Raw genomic sequence first — 20,682 nt, 5'->3', positions numbered from 1 at the left:
CACACTAGACACCCATATAATTTTCGAAAGTTCCCCTCAATTTCTCCAGGATTCCATCATCAGATCTTGACATGATGGCAATGGGACCAAATGGGGACTATACCGTTTTAAACAAAAAAAGAGTTTTTGAAATCGGTCCAGGCGTCTTTGAGTAATCGGTGTACATACATAAAAAAAAAAAAAAAAAAAAATACCGACCGAATTGAGAACCTCCTCCTTTTTGAAGTCGGTTATAAAACTCGGCGTTCGGGTAAATGGTTTAACCATTTATTTACCTATTCATATATTTCTGTTATTTATGTATTTTTTTCCGCGACTGCAGAATATTTACTTATGATGTTTGCAATCAAAAATAAATTCATACCAAATTAAATTAAATACCGTTTTTGTCTGCGTTTTTGTTTTTTTATGCAATTATTGTATAATAAATCCTCACTTCGTTAAAAATAAAAATATTAATATATTACTTAGAGTTAACCTGAACCCCAAACCCGTGATTTGGAGGTGGGTTTGAAAAATAAATAGTATCGGTAATTGGATTAACGGAAAAATGAAATTTTCTAAATTATAAAAATTCGTCATTCATTCAATGACGAATTTTCAAGTGGAAGAAAAAATTTTTCAAGTGGGCCCGATTTAGCACATCTCCTTTGTTTTGACATTCATAAAGTTTTGATTATGATTTTAGTATTAAAAATTGTGAACATAGAAAAATATAATTTTATTATTATTGATTTAATAAAAGAAGTACTACTTAAGTTATTTAAAATAAAAAAAAAACCGTTTTTAATTTTTTTTATTTCATTTATTTATTAGTCGTTTTTTTTAATTTTTTAACAATATTAATATAAAAATATTAATATTGTTAAAGTTAATATTGTTAAAAAAAATTAAACACTATTAAAAATTTATAAAAAAAAATCAACCCCCTGCTGTGGGACATTTGAGTGCCCAAGCAACTGGTGGTCAGGGCCCCAAAGTGAGGATCATCTTCCTCACAATACTTGCCGTCTCAAGAATGCTAGTTAATGAAATCTATTAACTAGCAGACACGCCGCGGTTTCACTCGCGTAGTTCCCGTTCCCATGGAAATACGGGAATAAAATAGTGCCAGTGAAGATGTAGCTTTTTGTTAGTAAAAGAATTTTAAAAATAGGTTTAGTTTATTTAGAGATTACCCTTTACAAACTTACAAATTGTACCTCTTTATAATATAACTAAAATAAATATAGGTAACAGAGAAAAAGTAAAAGTAAGATAGGAAAACATTTTATATCAACTAAAAATAGATTAAATAAAAGGTTAACTTTACAAAGAAAGAGATCACAATAGAGTGTCAAGATCGACCTCAAAGGCACTTCGCAGCGGGAGGCTTTGTGTGGAATGATAAAGAACTTACCTCTTGATACAACGTAGTCTTGTATAGATAGTGCATAGTTTGTTTAGTGAAGACTAGCTTTTGTCGCTAACTTCGTTGGCAGTAAGATTTTATTGGGCAATTTTTGGTGGATAACCGTTTTAGAATTTAAACTATCGTGAGTGATATTCATATTAATTGATTATGAAACACGGCTAAAACTCACGTGACATTAGGTCGGAGTATGCCCGACTAGTTTTGAACCTAATATATAATATCACGTGAGTGAGGTTTAATAACCTAATGTCACGTGAGTTTTAGCCGTGTTTCATAATCAATTAATAACCGTTTTATAGTAAACTAGCGGATGCCCGTATTCATTCGATTTCATACTTATGGGCCAAAATGACCCATTGTATCACACCTATACCATGTCCAGATTGAATTGCGCTATTTGGTAAATAAACAAACCCTTTTGTCGATGCCAAACTTTCATAATAGTTTTCAGAACCATCAAACTATTAAAACACGCACAAACACTTTGTTCTTTACAATCCACCTATGGAGAATCATACAAACGTAACATTTTTTTAATTTACACAGGGTTTAATCAAAATTTTTAGAAATAAACGAAATTAAACACGAAATTATGCACACAGATTACATTTAAATGTTAATTTGACGTTTCGTCTCTCTAAGGTTGTGCCAAGTAAAATTGTCACCACAGATTAAAAATGAACGATTTACCGATTGTAAATATCGAATGTATTCCGTTCAGTATCGATATCGTAATTGAGTAATTTGAATAAAGTATTTTTTTCATAGCGCTGTTTAGTTAGTTACGTACTTATATGTTAAAAAAAGATAATGCGTTAACAAGTACTGCCTAAATTTTTTAGTACTCTTTTAATTTATAACAAACAGATACAAGTGAAAAAAATGTTATTTGATAGGTATTAATTAATATGCAACAGAAAGAGGTAGATAGTTAATATCGCGCGTATTTTGACTGTGTGATTAGTGTTGCCAACTTAGAAGTGAGTTTTTAAGTAAAGTGATTTTTTTACAATTGATATAAAATTCGATTAGTATAAGTTAATTCTCGATATAGTTCATCAACGGCCCATCCCTAGGATGACGTCACAACTAATGTCAGTGATGAATACGGCCATATTTGTTTACAAGATTTTGCAATTCTAAAAAAATGAAGTTTACATAAGTAAGTAAGCTTGGTAACTTCGTCCGTAACACTCCCGATGGTACGCGCGGGCCGGGGGGCGTGTAGCGATGAAGGAAAAACCCACGACTGATGCACCTCAATTCCCCGCACGATTTCACACCCGCGCAGTCTTTCCCCCCGTCGCCCGCATATCATGGGAGCGGAGCAACGAACTTGCCAGACTATAATAGAAAATTGTTTTTGGAAGTGACGTGCATCAGTCGCGGGTTTTTCATTCATCGCTACACGCCCCCCGACCCGCGCGAAACATCGGGAGTGTTACGAACGAAGTTGCCAAGTATAGTATTACTCCAAGCTTTAAAGAAGGAGTTAATAGAAAATTGTTTTCTAGGCATAGAAAATATACAATTTATTTTAATACAATTTAACAAGCGCACCAATAAAACGTAAGGTAAAATAAAATACGTAATAATCACGTTATAATGAATAACATTGTCTGTTTCACATATTTTATTTTTATAGAACCTTCGTGAATAATTCCGATCTGAATAAATCAGGCAAATCAAATTACTCAGTAATTTTCCTCCCAATTTGATTTCCCGGCATTCGGATACATTTTCCGTAACGCTTTATATTTTTTTATACGGAAACAAAAATCATAATGCATATGAATAAAAATAACATTATTTCTATGTCTTCTTATACAATTTTCTTCTTGTTCCTACGCTTGAATAAAATCCGATGAATTTCCATCATTGTTATCGACGCTTGACATCGGTGTCTTTTTGCTAATGCGAGTTTTTTTGTTAAGCTAATTACGCCTAACCAACTAAACCAATTTTTAAAATCCTTTCACCGTTGGAAAGCTACATTATCAGCGAGTTGGCTAAGGGCCTTAAGGCCGGGGTCAATTTCAGGACCAGCATTATATTATAGCAGTATTTACTATTTTGGTATTTATTAACAACCTATTAAAATAAACATAAAATCAATTGAAAATTAGCATCTTCTTTTAAGGTGATGTAATCTGGAGCATAAATCCACCACGCTTCCACAATATTGATAAGTTAAGTCTAGTAGGTATAGGTAGATTAGTAGGCAAACAGTAAACAATTAAATAGATTTAGAATAAACTGTTGTATTCTTAGCTAAGTATATTTAAGCCGTGTTATCGTGGTGCACTGCCAAGATAAGTTTCTATTATAGTCTAAGAGATCGCGTTTTTCAAACGTTGTTTGTAATAAGTATAATTATTAGCATCAGCCCACTACAGGACCAGCTGCTGGCCTATTCACTAATTTGGCCTTTATTAACATCCTATTAAAATGAACATCAAATCAACTGAGAAATATCATCTATCTTATATGTGATATCCACGAAGGGTTGTCAGTAGGCACCCGATAACATTTGTTACATAGAATCTCAATTTCATATATGTCAACCAACATACGTCAAAGTTAGTGAATGAGCCTGCAGGCCTCCCTCTTTATAGGCCATGCTATGGAGCTTAAACCCACCATAGTGCTCCAATGCAAGTTGGTGTGCTTGGGTTATATGTATTATTAAATTCATTAACATCTACTATCAGATGTTAATCGTTGTCGCCATCACCGACGGCTAAGCCCGGCACAAGCTCCCACTGTCACCAGTGACAAGAGAAAAATAGTTCACACCCTGTTTATTTTACTATTTATTCACAAATTAAAGAATAATAGGCAGATATAAAATACAAAATTTAACAACGAATACATTCCCGAGTCAATACGACACGAAGTGTCGCATCAGTAATTTCAATAATCAGGAAAAACTGTTCACAAAAGTAAAGTAAAAGGATGGAGTATTTTTTTATTGGTAATTATTGATTACTATATTAATTTACGTAATTGTTGTTATTGTTAAATTTTGAAATACAAATTATGAAAAAAGTTTGTATCAAGAAGACGCTTGAGTTTTTATGGGCTTCACTATGCTGAAAGATCAAAAATATCACTATCTCTTTCATTCCATCGCCATAAAAGAGAGAGCGATATTTCCGGTGAGGCCGCTGTTGGTCGACTGTCTATTTCTCTTCACAATATATGTGGTCGCATTTTAAGCCTTGTGTTAAGAAATTTAATAATAGTAATATTACGACATCAAGCGAGTCGCAAGGATTCGTTGGATACAGGCGGCTCAAGATCGTGATGTTTCAAAGTCCCTAGAAAAGGCCTATATCCTGGAGTGGACGTCCATCGGCTGATATGATGATGATAATATTACGAATTATTTTGGTAATTGGTAATCTTTTTACGTTAATTAACAAACTCGATGTGTGTAAGTGAAAGTTAGTCGGGTTCTTGGACTATGTACACCGGTGCAGTAGACGCATTGTTAGAGCGATCGGTGATTTGTGTTCCGATCGATCTTCCACCGTGACACGGGAGTGACACGCCGCCATACATTACTGGCCTGTCACTACTGTTGCTACTGTCACTACTGTCACTACTGTCACTGACACACGACTGAAGCCGAGCAAGCCAGTGCCACCAGTAGCTAGCGACAAACAGTTCAAAAGCTAATTTTTTTGTAATGTGTTAGTTTTTTTTTTAATTTTTGTTGCAATGTTGACTTAAAATAATAATTAGGATATAAACGACTGTTAGACTATTAATATAATATGACAACAAAGTAAATATGAAAAATGTTATTGCTTTGCTATAGATCTTAGAAGACAGTCTTGAAAATGTTGTTTTTAGATTTTTATAGAATAATCTGTTGTAATCATGTACGAGTAATTAATTTGAAATGAAATGAAATTAGAGTAATCCGGGAATGATAAACGGTCGTTCTAGTTAGCTCCCTGGACGGGCAAATCCGGCCACCTGCCGTCTGAGCCGGGTATTACCGGCCATTTAGCGATCGGCGTAACTAACATAATATTTCTGTTTACTTAGGCTAGTTGACATTTTTTTTAAATGCCCTTAATATTTCATTATCGTTCTACTAGATTGAAAAAAAAAATATGTTTTTCAAGACGTGATTAAAGGAAAATTTTAGTTTTTAAATATTTTATGAAAATACGAGCCAAAACGCCTGTCGGCCATGATGTTCTATATTTCAACTGTTTCATGGCGTCACTATAACAAATCCAAACGGAGTGTTTGACAAAAGTATTAGTTAACAATTAGGTTTGACGTTTAGTACTTCAAATAAACGTCACAAAATAGACGACAGCGTTTTTGACATTTGTAAAATTTTAAAAGCAAGCGTAAAATCAATAATTGAATTGAATTGAAAATTTTAAAATTAAATTTTTTTTTATAAGAAATCCTTAACTTTTATTAATTAATATCGATATATTTCAGACCCTTATTCTATGTACTATACGAAATTAATATTGTTTATATTAAATTTGATATGAGTCAACTACCCTATTATTTAATACTAACTACTAATCTATCTGTCCCGTTGGTCCAGTGGTTAGCAAGTTGACGGCTTCGGATCACGAGATCCAGGTTCGGGTCGAGGTATGAATTACTCACTCGGCTTTTCTGCAGAAGAAAGAAATGCATTTTTTTAATTTATTGGGTAAAAAAATCTTAACATTTCTATTATTCCAGCACTTGAAGCCAAAGCACCTCGTGATCCAAAACCACATAGGCTAACCAATGGACCTGCTAGACCGACTTACTTAAAAAAATACTATACACTTAATCATCAGACTAATTACATAAGGACCTGCAGGTTAACCATCTTTGACGTATGCTAGTCGACTATATACGTAATTTAGATACTATGTAATAATTTAAAGCCAATATTACGTTCAACAAAATCGCATACCTGTGATGGTACTAATTAAACCAATATACCTAAGACGTTATCAATTTGGCACCTGCAATCTTGTTACGCTAATGCTACAAGTATATTACTCCCCCCTATTCTTACCCCCCTACAGACGCCTAATATCGTTATCGTGCGCCAGGTTGCAAGATTGCCACTCTGTAATGAGTATATTAATTACATTTATCCCAAGACGTGTATCCATGCTTCATTACTTAGACAATATGGCGACCATCTTATTAGATTTTCGGGGATTTTCTCGAATTACCATGCAACGATAAGTTAAACCTTTATACTAATAATTTATTTGGTTTGGTATTCCACATGAAAAACTGATAAATACAAGCGATAAAAAATCTCACAATTAAAAATTTTAGAGTCAACATTTACTTAGATTTTACTCTGGTTTTAAGTGGAATGTTTGTTGCGGTAAATTATGTTTTCACTTTATTGACAGCAACAGATATATTTTATTATGCCGAAACGAATTCAAAAATATACATGATGTCAGTTGTGCCTTTTGTCTATTATTACAGCAGTGCGGTCATCGGTTCGTTAAAACAGGGCTATATGTCAACATTTATACATTAAAATATGTTATTTTAATTCATAATTCATAATTCTTTATTTGCAAATTGTTAAATACAGATCTTGATATAAATGTTGGCATACAATTTGCTACAAAATAGCATGCAAATTTAAAAATAATCTTATAACTAAATTACATTGTCTATAATACACTATAATTATTGAAATTTACTTAATGACTATGATGTTAAAATTATTAATTTATTATTATGTCCGTTATACGTTAATTATTATTGTTTGTCAGTTAAATAGTCTTTGATAGTGTAATACCGTTTTTTAACAATAGTTCTTTGATTTTAATTTTAAATAAAGCAACACTTAAATTTCTATCAGCTAATTTTGCTGGTAATTTGTTGTAAATTAGAGGTGCCATATGAAAAATGCTATTGCCATATAATGAAGTATTATGATGAGTGAAGCAGATTTTGTTTTTCCTCCGTTCTTTATCTGAATATTTATATAGGTGTTTATGTAATTTGACAAATACTAAAACCTCGTAAATGTATAAATATGGACAGGTTAGAACTTTAAATTTATCAAAATATGGCTTGCAGGAATCTGTGGGCTTCAAACGGAATATGGATCGTATACATTTCTTTTGGGCTTTAAATACTCTGTCTCGGTCATAAGAATTACCCCAGAAAATAATTCCATATCGTATAGTAGCTGTTACGTAGGCATTGTACGCTACGTTGTATTGTAATATTTAGAAAGAAGGTAAGAAAACAGATCTATTCACTTTAGGGTCACAGGCAGTACATCCCATTTTACATAATATAAAACTGTTTGTGACACCGACCAGAATGGGCTTGCAGCTCAGCATGCCATGATTTGCAATTTAAGTGTTGATATTAATGTTTAAAGATTTATTTCCCCAAAAATAACTCCTAACTTACCACTTACCTAACTGTGGTTTTTAATTATGAATATTACCGATAATAATCGTAAGAGATTAATATAGCTTAATTAATATCACCAAAGAAATACGGTACAAAAATACACAATTACACACTCACTCGTCATTTATGTACTGTCCCGAAATCTTGCTTGCTGATATGGTGTCTCTTCACATAAGGTTACCCATCGCCGAATTGTTAATTAATTTCGATGTTCCGCCGTCGAGTTAGCGCTGTACGTGACGGTAAAGTGGGGAGTGCGATACGTAGGTGTAAAGGAAGCTTATACAGTAATAGCTTTAGTCCGTTCCCCTTGTTTTTTTTTTTATTTTAATATGGCTTAGCAATACATAAATAGTTGAAAATTTACATAGATTTTCAGGCGAACGAAGTCGCGGGCATCCGCTAGCTTATAATAAAAATAGTAGAGCATAAACTTTGCAACAGTTTGTTAACAGTTGTTAAAAAATACAAATCTCAAAAACAGATGAGCGATTAATTTTTTTTTTATGATCAACTACAGAAAGCTATATGATAATATAATAATATATAATATTTCATCTCCTTATTTCCACGAGATCGGGAACTACAGTTTCATCATCATCATCATTATCGACCCATATTCGGCTCACTGCTGAGCTCGAGTCTCCTCTCAGAATGAGAGGGCTTAGGCCAATAGTCCACCACGCTGGCCGAATGCGGATTGGCAGACTTCACACACGCAGAGAATTAAGAAAATTCTCTAGTATACAGGTTTCCTCACGATGTTTTCCTTCACCGTTTGAGACACGTGATATTTAATTTCTTAAAATGCACACAACTGAAAAGTTGGAGGTGCATGCCCCTGACCGGATTCGAACCCACACCCTTCGGAATCGGAGGCAAAGGTCACATCCACTTGGCTATCACAGCTTTACCTGGGTAAAACCACGGGGCAGCCACTAGTAACGTAATAAACTGTAGTAAGCCATTTCCCTCAACCCGACCGTATCGCAATCGGAAGCCCGCTCCGAGACGAAGTTTGGGGCCACTTTCTGCCCCATTCATGGTCACGCGCATCCGCGGCATTGAGCCCCTCGTGCCCCATTGTGCCCCCTCGTGGCCCATTGTACCCCACTATGCTCCATTGTGGGGGTAAGCGCTCCGAGTCGCCACCGGTCACGTAGCGGGACGCACGTGATCTTGTACCTTTTATATAAATTCGGTCCTTTTTACTTTTATATACTGTAAATAGCTAAGTTAGGTAGTTAGGAACTACATATTCACGAGGGTATGAGTCCTGGATCGGTTATGCAGTAATGAGCTTTTCTTTCTTATAAGACATTTTCGCTAAAAACTCTCAGCTAGGTATACTCTGTACGCGGTATATGCTATATCGCACGAACTAAAGGAAATTGGTGGTATTACCACAGAATACATAATAAAGGTATTACACTTTATGTGTTATAATTAACGTCTGATCATCCTCATTAACACCCCATATTCGACTTACTGTTGAGCACGAATCTCCTCTCAAAATTAGAGGGGTTAGGCCATAATCCACCATGACTTCACTCACGTAGAGAATAAAGAAAATTTTCAGCTTTCTTCACGATGTTTTTCCTTCACCGTTTGAGACGCGTGTTATTCAATTTCTTAAAATGCACACAACTGAAATGTTGGAGGAGGCATGCCCCGGACCGGATTCAAACCTATGCCCTCCAGTACTCTTTCTTCAAGAGGTCTGATAGTGATAATAAAATAATTTAATATTATCATGCAACTCGCATGCAGCGTGGTCCATATCTCCATAACACCTCTCGTGTAAAGAATGTGGCTGGATCAAAATAGGCTGTTAATGAAGAATTCACCATTAACCATTTGTCTATTTTTTTTTTATATATATATAAAAATGGAAGGAAGACAGCGTCACAGATGGGAGGACGATATAAGAAAAAAATAGCAGGTGTCACATGGAATAGACAGGCAAATAACCGTTCAGGCTTATGCAGAAAAGTATGACAATCTCGACACGCCGGTGTCAATTAACTAAATTTGTAAATAATTTAAAGATATGTAAGATTGTTTATTAAAGGCGATTAATAACAGTCTATTTGAATGACCTAAGTTAGTTGTTTAGTTAAAATAGTAAGACTACATATTTACGAACTTTACAAGACGCGTTTTAATGTCGTTAATGATTAATTTAATTTGTATTTGAATGGATTGTTTTTGAGACCAAACAACACGAGACTATAGAAGCAATAATACGGGAAGAGCAGGCACTTCCTGGCATGTGTGCGCGCGCCACAGATCATCCGATGACAGTTTTATGTGCGAGCATCTCTCGCGATGTTTATGTGGTGTAGTCACATATGCTGGGTTGGGTTAGCAGTAGACATCTACGGTCAATTTACTTTCCTTCAGTTTGATTTCTTTTGATGGACAAGTTAATAATAAATAAAGGTTTCTAATTGTATATACAGGTTTTATTTATTTTATAAGAAGCATAAATGTATATTAGTTTAAATGTGTGCAAGGGCAATATTAATACTAAAGCGATCGAAGCCAAGAATTCCTTAAAGTATATACTATTATTCTTTCTCTATGCTACTCGATGGACTAGGCACTCATACGATGAATCCATTGAATGCTAAGGTGATTGTAATGCCAAATATGACAAGAATCAAATTACTAGTCCCGCAGAGATGAACGTGCATAAAATTGCAGAAATATAGGACTTCCACAGCTCAGAAGGGTTCATGTAAATATACGCACTCAAACTTTAAACTTATGATATGTTATACATGTCAAATATGACAAGAATTATATTACTAGTCCCGCAGAGATGAACGTGCATAAAATTGCAGAAATATAGGACTTCCACAGCTCAGAAGGGTTCATGTAAATATACGCACTCAAACTTTAAACTTATGATATGTTATACATGTCAAATATGACAAGAATTATATTACTAGTCCCGCAGAGATGAACGTGCATAAAATTGCAGAAATATAGGTCTATAGCTCAGAAGGGTTCATGTCAATATACGCATTCAAACGTTAAACTTATATATGTTATTAACAATAACGAAGACAAATCAACATTGTTCTGGTTACTGACACTTTTTCTTTACTGAACTGTTTTTTTAAATACCTAGTGCTAAATAAGCAAGCAAGGTGAGTATAACATTATGCAACACCCTCAAAAGTCGACATTCACAGATAAAAGCTTTTTTGAGCGGTTCTTGAGATATTTAAGGAAGATACTTTAAAAAAAAAATACATTTCACTTCACTTTCATTGTATTTATACATTATATAAGTATTTATATGTAGTATATAAATGTATATGAATATTATAATATCAACTATCTTAGTACCCATAACACAAGCTACTGTGTATGCTTAGTTTGGGGCTAGATAGTGATGTGTATAGTTTAAGTATATTTATTTATTTATAGTAAGTATATTTATTTATTTATAGTTATTAGAAAGATTTATACAAGGATTTGCTTTCCAGTCAATGTGAACAGTCCCGCAATTGACCATGTCGTGTTATGTAGTAGTGATGTAACCCTGGAATTCATAGTCGTGAAGTGAACAATCCCCCACAAACCAATATTCAGTATTCACCCAGGGGCTGACTATTGAATCATCCTTCATTGCATTTCATAAACAAACTACTGGAGAGCCCCTAGGTGACTAGAGTTTCAAGCAAATGTTGTCTATGATTTTACATTAGATCTTTGAAAATTCTGTGACACAACCACAGAGAGACGTATTTTGTTAATTCTTTGACATTTTACAAAATTGAGTTTCTATTTTCTAATATTTTCATTTACTTTTTGTTTTTATTTATCATAGTAAAATTTAATTCGTTCAAGAGTACAATAGATCAATTTTATCAAAAAGTTTCTTTCTCACAAGAAGGAGTTGTTAGAAAAATATTGAAGATATGTGGACGAACATGATCGTAATCAAAATTATCAGCCGATGGACGTCCACTGCTGGACATAGCCGTCTTGCATGGACTTCGAGACACAACGGTCTCGAGCCGCCAGCGTCCAGCGGCTCCCTGCAACCCGCTTGATGCCCTCGGTCCACCTAGTGGGGGTTCGACCAACACTGCGATTTCATCGGCTCTTCGAACTATGTGGCCTGCCCATTGCCACTTCAGCTTCACGACTCGCTGTGCTACCTATGTCAGTGACTTTGGTTTGTCTGCGGATCTCCTCATTTGTGATTCGATCACGCAGAGAAATCCCAAGCATACTATTTACTATATAAGTAGTTTGATATTTCATACTTTTGTAATGTGGAATCCTACTTGAAATAAAAAAAATATTGTCAGAGGAAATTTGTTTATTTTACCCAAAACCACCTATAATTACCTGAAATAATTACAAGTAGGTACTATTATGCTGTATTTTTTTACAATTTATAGTAAGTGCAGTAAATAAATATAAGTGTAGCTTATCCTTAGGGATAGTGGTAAAATTGCATTTCACAAAGCTTTAGATCACATAATATTATATATGTATTTAGTAGGTAAGCTTGGCCTGGTAATGGGCTGATAATAATGAACCACACACACTTATTGCAATTCTAAAATCAAACCTATATCCTTTTGATACAAAGTTTAATTAATAACAACAATAAATACATAATTTACATATAACTTATTGTTATTATTGTATATTTTTATAGGGCCAGACTTAAATGAAAAATGCAGAAGTAAACATTTAATAATTATCTTTATTAAAGATTTGAATCAATAAATTTTTATTTTCCATCATTCATTCAATTAAGATTTGTATATATTTTCTATTGTTATGGACTTCAGAGTGAGTGACCACCTTACAATACATTGCACTTACTCCTAATACTTCAATATTAAATGCTGCTGACTTTTCAAGGTATGAGGGTCTTCCAATTACTGTGATCTGAAAACTCAGATTTTCAAGGACCAAAGTATTCTCAGTATTCTTGGTAAAACAGTATTCTCAGAGCTCATCACTGCTATTCCCTGCCATGATAGCCGGTTTCTTTAAATCTGTGTATAGGGTCCTCCGGGGTTGTTTATATGTATACTTATGTGTGACATCAATACAGCTTGACTTTTGGCATTTCTGTTATTTCATAGAATGCTTGATGGACTGCACCTACAGTCTGAAAATAAACATTGTGTTAGTTACATTTATGTAGGTTATATATTTCCTAAATCAAAACTAGATAGGTATACCTAACATTTATATAGGTTAGATTACAAACAAACAAACTAATTAAATTCTTCATCATGAGTATGTTAAGCATGAGTCTCCTCTCAGAATGAGAGATAAGGTCCACCACGCTGGCCCAATGTGAATTGGCAGACTTCACACATGTAGAGACAATGTTTTTCCTTCACCGTATGAGACATGTAATATACATTTAAATTCATAAAATGCACATAACTGAAATGATTTGGAGGTGTATGTTTCAGACAGCATTTGAAACTACACCCTCCGAATAGAAGGCAGAGGTCATATCTACTGGGCTATATGGATTTTGACCTACTCCTAATTTATCTATACTAATATTATAAACAGGAAAAATTTGTTTGTTTGTTTTGAATAGGATCTGTAACTACTGAACTGATTTGAAAGATTCTATCACTGTTGGGAACCTACACCATCATAATCAAAGGCAGAGGTCATACCCACTGGGCTAATTGGTTTTATATCTGATGATGATGATGATGATGATGCCTCAAAGCCGATTTCGGCTACAGCGACGCTTCAGACTCCTCAAATCAGGGTAAGGAACTCGAATGTATAGTTCTCTGGTGTGCTTTCCAGTGACTAATGTACCCTATTTTGGCCTTAAAAGTGCGACTACATAGGGCACAGGTTAGCACACCATCACAGTAATTGTATGGAATTGCGGCAGGTGGACGAAGCTTAAGATCATCTCGCTGCCGATCTAAGTCGAGTCGGTTTTATATCTACTCCTAATTTATCTTTACTAATAATAGAAACAGGAAAGATTTGTTTGTTTGTATATTTTGAATAGGCTCTGGAACTACTGAACCAATTTAAAAAATTCTTTCACTGTTGGGAAGCTACACTATCCCCGAGCTCTATAGGCTATATTTTATCCCCATATTCTTACGGAAATGGGAACCACACAGGGTGAAACCGCGCGGCGTCTTCATGAACAAAAAATTATTGATAATGAACAAAGGTACGTACCTGATAACATCCCGTTTCATAGAATCGAAGTGCTGCTAGAATGTATAATACTAGCGGTATTGGTATTCCTCTCTTGGTCTTCTGTGTTCATTCTTCATCAAACAGTGGCATATTATGCCTAACATGAGAATCTTTCGTACATTCCATATCGCCATAGTATTATACTGGGTTTACGCAATTGCGAATATATATCTTGGGCACTGATATAACTCGCTGTTTATAACTTCACATATAACGATCCGAACGTCCACTTTCTAATAAATAAATCACGAATAACAACAAAAAAAAATGCCAGGGGATGGTTTGGCTGACAAATATCGGTAATTCAGCAGTCAGCCGCCAGCTCCTGTCAAATGAGGGGTTTCTTTTGTCTATGAAACGCGTAGGGATTGAATTCGACACATAGCGGCTGAATAATCCCCTTAGGGGCCCCCTGCTACGACTATGAATTCCACCGTAATTTCCGTTTCATCTCGTTAGCGCTCTACTACACCATCATTATTATTCAATGTCAAATATGATTAACACTTGTTTGTTCAGGCTGAGCTGTGAAATTTTTATGGTGATTCTTTAAAGGGTTTATGACGGCGACGGATTTATTGTTTCTGGACACCATACGTCTATCTTCAATCATTTACCATAATCGTATTCCATGAAGGAATCTTATAATATCTACTTAGATATTATTGTATCGGTATAACAAATTATATTTTTGTCGATATAACTAAGTTACTTGTACTTCACATCGGTTATCGGGTTATTATACATGCATTAAAGTACTGCAAACCCTAAGAGATGTTTTTCTTAGTGCTTATTCAATACCGATTTTCCTAGTTTGATTAATTTCTTACTACCCTGATCGACAACCCTATGCACGCCACTAGTTACCTCGTATGTCCATTGCTTTGTGATTCCGCACACTCTAGAAGTCTAGAGCCTAGTTGATACTAGGCTCTAGACTTCTAGAGTGTCGAATGATTTTGACGATACAGTTCTCTATAATTTTGAATACATCACAACACAACACACCACATCGATTGCCTTGATTAATATCAAGCTTCAGCTAATTCTGATATAAATTAAGCTGATATTAGTTAAGCTTCAGCTTGATTAATATCAGCTTTTAGGTATATTAAACAGAAAGGATTTCTTTGTATTGAATAGGCTCTGAAACTACTGAACCTATTTGAACAAATCTTTGACTGTTGAGACACTATCCCCGGGTGCTATAGGCTTTTTTTTTATTCTTTACAAGTTAGCCCTTGACTACAATCTCACTTGATGGTAAGTGATGATGCAGTCTAAGATGGAAGCGGGCTAACTTGTTATGAGGAGAATGAAAATCCACACCCCTTTCGGTTTCTACACGGCATCGTACCGGAACGCTAAATCGCTTGGTGGTACGTCTTTGCCGGTAGGGCGGTAACTAGCCACGGCCGAAGCCTCCCACCAGCCAGGCTATATTTTATAATTGTACCAACATTGAAAATGACTTGGAAGGTAAACACAACATCCATGTCTGATGCTACTTTCAAAACTTGTTCGACTCGCCATGAGTTTTACAATAATGAGAATAACATTCGGATCGGTCACGTGATCAAGCTATCGATTGGACCTGTCATTCCTATACATTTTTAGTTTTCGCGAGCGTTAGCGTTTGTAGAAAGAGAATCGACGTGCTACACAGGCCCTCTGATATTGAGTGACGATCCAGGTTATTAGAAACGGGCTTACTTAGCCATATCTCAGATGGTTTCTATACATTCAAATTCAAATTCAAAATTTTTTTTTGTGTTTTTTTTATTGAGAAAGAATACAATATGGAACTTAAGCTAATTTATCCTAATAACTATACAAATCATGCCCACGTGGAATGGTGGCAAGAGTACTGGCTGCATTTCCGCGCTGGACAGCCAGGCTGATCCTTTGCGCAAAAAATGAGCCAGCCCTTCTGTCACCAGTTGAGTCAACTAGCCGCGGTGAAATGATTCGGTAAATTTTTTTGGCACTGCGACTCCATGGCCCAAGGGTCTCCACGGCAAAAGGTACAAATAACTCTCTGTGAGAGAGGCATACTTGAGCCACTTACCGGTTTCAGCTTTTAATCAATTCAAAATTCATTTAATTCGATTAGGCTTACTTTAGAAGCACTTTTGAAAAGTCAGGATTATGTCATAATTTTAATTTAATCTAATGGTGATAATAATAGTCGAAAACTTAAAATTGAAGTTACGATGGTTACGTCTTGGTTACTCCGAGAAGATCATCTTTGCCGGTAGGGTGGTAACTAACTAGCCACGGCCAATGTCACACGTTAACATTATGATATATCTTATTTATTTATATGTTATCCGAGAAAGCAAAAAGTTAAAATGTTTCATACAAATCTAAACTGTCTACTTCCCACTGCAAATGTAGGAGGCGAACACAAGAGAGCCATAAAACAATATAAATTAGCAGTGACTCTATCGTATAAGGCAAGCAATGCTCGCCAACTAATGAGGAAAATAAATCCGTGAAAGCCTTCTGAGGCAGTGGTTGCGCTGTTTATGAGAGAACTGGACACACGATACTGTCCACTTCATTTTATCTATACTAATAGTATAAAACTGAAAAGTTTGTCCGTTTGGTTGAACGCGCTAATCTCAGGAACTACTGGTTTGATTTGAAAAATTCTTTCAGTGTTAGACAGTCCATTTATCGAGGAAGGCTATATGTTGTATATTATCCCCATACTCTTACGGGAACGGGAACTACGCGGGTGAAACTGCGCGGCATCAGCTAGTATTAAAGTAAAATTATTATTATTTTATTTTTTTCCATTACTATAGTTATTGATAAAACGACTTTGGATCATTATATCCAGCTGGCCTATTCTAATTTTGATCTACCTAACATAATAAACATAACTAATAGAATTTCAAATATACCGTAATTTTAATCAGTTAGCAATAGATTATTATTGAATACAAAATCACGTGACCTAAAATGACTGACAAAAGCTAGATGATAATCATTTGCGTGTATATTCACTAAAGTAACTTAACACCTACTGCAGTAGGACCGACGGCTTTACTCGATACCCGAGGTACGAGAATGCAACACCAATGATAATAATATAAGAAAGAAAAGCCCATAACTGGAACTCAGGATCACGAGACTTGATCCCACATAGGCTAACCACTGGGCCAACGAGGTTATTTATACAGGTCATTAATAGATAAAACGCAAATGGTACATACACCGCCTAATTATCTAAAATAATTTGAATAGTTTTGTAAAAATCCATAGGGTGACCAAAAGTCGAAAAAAAATATAACTTGGTCACCCCAGGGATTTTGTCAAAACTATTCAAATTCGTTTTAGATGATTCGGTGGTGTCATTTGCGTTTTATCTATTAATTATGGGACACCCTGTATATTATACAATTGTATTAGTATATTCGGTGTCGGCAACAGCCGGCGCTAGACGTATGGCCGCATTAGACAACTGTTGCGCCCGCAATGTACGCCATTAACATCACCGGCGTGCGAGCTACACCACTCCAACATTGGTCACAAATATAGTTGAGGAGAATGTATTGGGCCAACATTGGTAACAGATGCTGTTGAAGAGAAATACTCGTTGTAACATTGGGCCATGTTTAAATATAGTAGATAAATAAAGAATGGACTCAAATTAAAGAGATCTTGGATACCGTTACAGTAGAACTATTATCGCACCCTCTTATATAGTGTAGGTACAGACAAATATAAGAAATTCACGATATAAATACATAAAAGTATTACTGTGATTACAAAAATCATTCGTATCTTCTTACGCTTATAAAGCAAACATAATTCAAGTTTTCGTTCCTTCACCAGAGAGCGAGTACAACTCGCTACTACCACTCGCGATTTTGTTCCTTACCCATAACCCTGTTAGCGATGCTCACATTTTCGTGCCTTATCCTGATAGCAATGCTCACGATTTCATTCCTTACCCTGATAGCAATGCTCACGTTTCGTTAATTACCCTGATAGCAATGCTCACATTTTCGTTCCTTACCCTGATAGCAATGCTCACGTTTTCGTTCCTTACCCTGATAGCAATGCTCACGTTTTCGTCCCTTACTCTAATAGCAATGCTCACATTTTCGTTCCTTACCCTGACACCAGTGCTCACGTTTTTGTTCCTTACCCTGATAACAATGCTCACGTTTTCGTTCCTTCCCCAGAATGCAACTGCAATGGGCACGCGCGCCGCTGCCGGTTCAACATGGAGCTGTTCAAGCTGTCGGGGCGAGCCAGCGGCGGCGTGTGCCTCAAGTGTCGCCACTACACCGCCGGCCGGCACTGCCACTACTGTCGCGAGGGCTACTACCGCGACCCCGCCAAGCCCATCACGCACAAGAAGGCCTGCAAACGTGAGTGATCCACTAAACCGCTATACATACTCTCATATCTCAAGTGTCGCCACTACACCGCCGGCCGGCACTGCCACTACTGCCGCGAGGGCTACTACCGCGACCCTGCCAAGCCCATCACGCACAAGAAGGCCTGCAAACGTGAGTGATCCACTAAACCGCTATACATACTCTCATATCTCAAGTGTCGCCACTACACCGCCGGTCGGCACTGCCTCTACTGTCGCGAGGGCTACTATTGCAATCCCGCCAAGCCTATCACGCAAAAAGGCCGGCAAACGTGAGTGACGTCATTGATCGAAAAGGGCTTGCGAACGTGAGCAACTGCTGATCTTAACTCCAAAGTTCGGCAGTATTTTTTATTTTTACATAAGCTCTTAGACTAATTGGAAGCTTCAAAGTGTTAATGTTTTGCCGGATATTATAGCATTTGTCTACCTGCCTGCCTGATCCATATTATAATGTTGAAATCAACCATATTAAAACTTTTGGGACTCACCACAGGGGAAATTTGATTCCACAAAATGTTTTGCATATGCGTGGAATATATGATTTGATACATTAAGCAAAGTAAGAAAAAACACAAATACATGTGTGAAAAACAGCTAATTTTATGGACGGTAAACGTTAGAGTAATAATATTAATTTTAGTCGTATAAATTAAGAAGAAGAAGAAGAAGAAATACTTTATTGCACACAAAAATATAATTATAAATTGAAACATTAAAAACATAAATTAAACTTAGCATGCAAAGGCGGCCTTATTACTATAAGTAATCTCTACCAGGCAACCCCTGACGAGAGAACTTGCGAAGAAAGAGCGGGAAGGTGCAATACATTATATGTAATTATATATATAAATAATTAAAATATACGTAAATATTATATTAAAATTTACATATGTATTACATAATATATTACAACTAATACAAATATATATATATATATATATATATTTAGTTTATTAGTATTAATTATATATATATATATATAATTAATATATACTACATAAATAATAAATAACAATAAAATAAATACCTCGAAAAATGAAATTTTAATTCAACGTCAAATAATTTTGTTTCAAACGAAACTTAAAAATGGCAAGTGAATTACTGGCACGGACAAAAGACGGCAAATTATTCCACATTTTGACAGCCTCAGAAGTAAAAGACTTGCTAAAAAACTTTGTCTTAGAACAAGGTAGGACCAAACGGTTATCACTTCGAGAACGTAGATTGAGAAGATCAATTTACAAATTCATTTGACTGACAAATTAATTCGCATTGAACATAAACATACCACCTCAAATAAAAATTGAAAACATGGACCGTTGAAAATAAATAATAGACTTAAAAATGAAAGTTAAATATGGAATTTTATATTTATTTAAAAGTAACATCTTCACCTACACGTTTTATTGGAGCAATAAACTAAAATAGCAACATTTTATGTCCAAAATAAGTAAAAGACGTGCCCCAAGGCAGGTGCGCGAGTGAAAATAAATAAGAAATCGTAAAAGTCTAACTTGTTTGAAGAAGGCTAGACAAACATGGCCGACGGCGTTATACTTATTTATTTTATTAGTTCGTTACTCTGTTACATTAACAGACATTGTTTTTTATCTTTAACTTATAATTAAAGGCTGGTCAGCGGGAATAACAAACACAACTGCCTTTTCCAGAAATTTTCACCAGAAATATGAAATATAATCCATTGTATTTATAATTTATAATAAATAATAAAATCAATGATTATACATAGGTATTTTTGCACTTTTACATCCAAAATTGGCCTTTTCTCTTTATGCCCTTCCTTCCACCATTTTCCACCATTTCCCTCTATCATATCTCATCGACCAACTACGTCACTACTCTGCTCTGATTGGTCAAATTTCTCTGCGTCAACGTGATTGGTTGATTACAGTAAACTTAGTCAATATATCTAATAATCTAACATCATTCAGCAATTTAAATAATTGAAAGAGAATACCTAGCTTAATTAATTTATCTACTTCCTTTACGTGGTATACAGTGGGATTTGTGACCATGCTGCCAGCGGCTCCCTGCAACCCGCTTGATGTCTTCGGTCCACCTAGTGGGGGGTCGACCAACACTGTGCTTTCCGGTGCGGGGTCGCGGTTCCAGCACCTTGGGACCCCAACGTCCATCGGCTCTCCGAACTATGTGGCCTGCCCATTGCCACTTCAGCTTCGCGTCTCGCTGAGCT

General features: G+C 35.5%; 1 protein-coding gene across 2 annotated transcripts in view; it reads left to right on the top strand.

The window, feature by feature from the left end:
* Nucleotides 1–20,682, top strand: part of LOC112054147 (netrin-B-like) — a 208,847-nt gene that overhangs the window by 175,414 nt on the left and 12,751 nt on the right. For both annotated transcript variants that reach the window (XM_052885922.1, XM_052885923.1), the window contains exon 2: nt 18,268–18,456. In XM_052885922.1, coding sequence (XP_052741882.1) covers nt 18,268–18,456 — 189 coding nt within the window. The remainder of the gene's footprint in view (nt 1–18,267; nt 18,457–20,682) is intronic.

Source organism: Bicyclus anynana, chromosome 15, assembly GCF_947172395.1.
Source record: "Bicyclus anynana chromosome 15, ilBicAnyn1.1, whole genome shotgun sequence".
Classification (NCBI taxonomy): domain Eukaryota; kingdom Metazoa; phylum Arthropoda; class Insecta; order Lepidoptera; family Nymphalidae; genus Bicyclus; species Bicyclus anynana.
The sequence above is the reverse complement of the archived record's forward strand: the minus strand, read 5'-3'. Positions and strand labels throughout refer to the sequence as shown.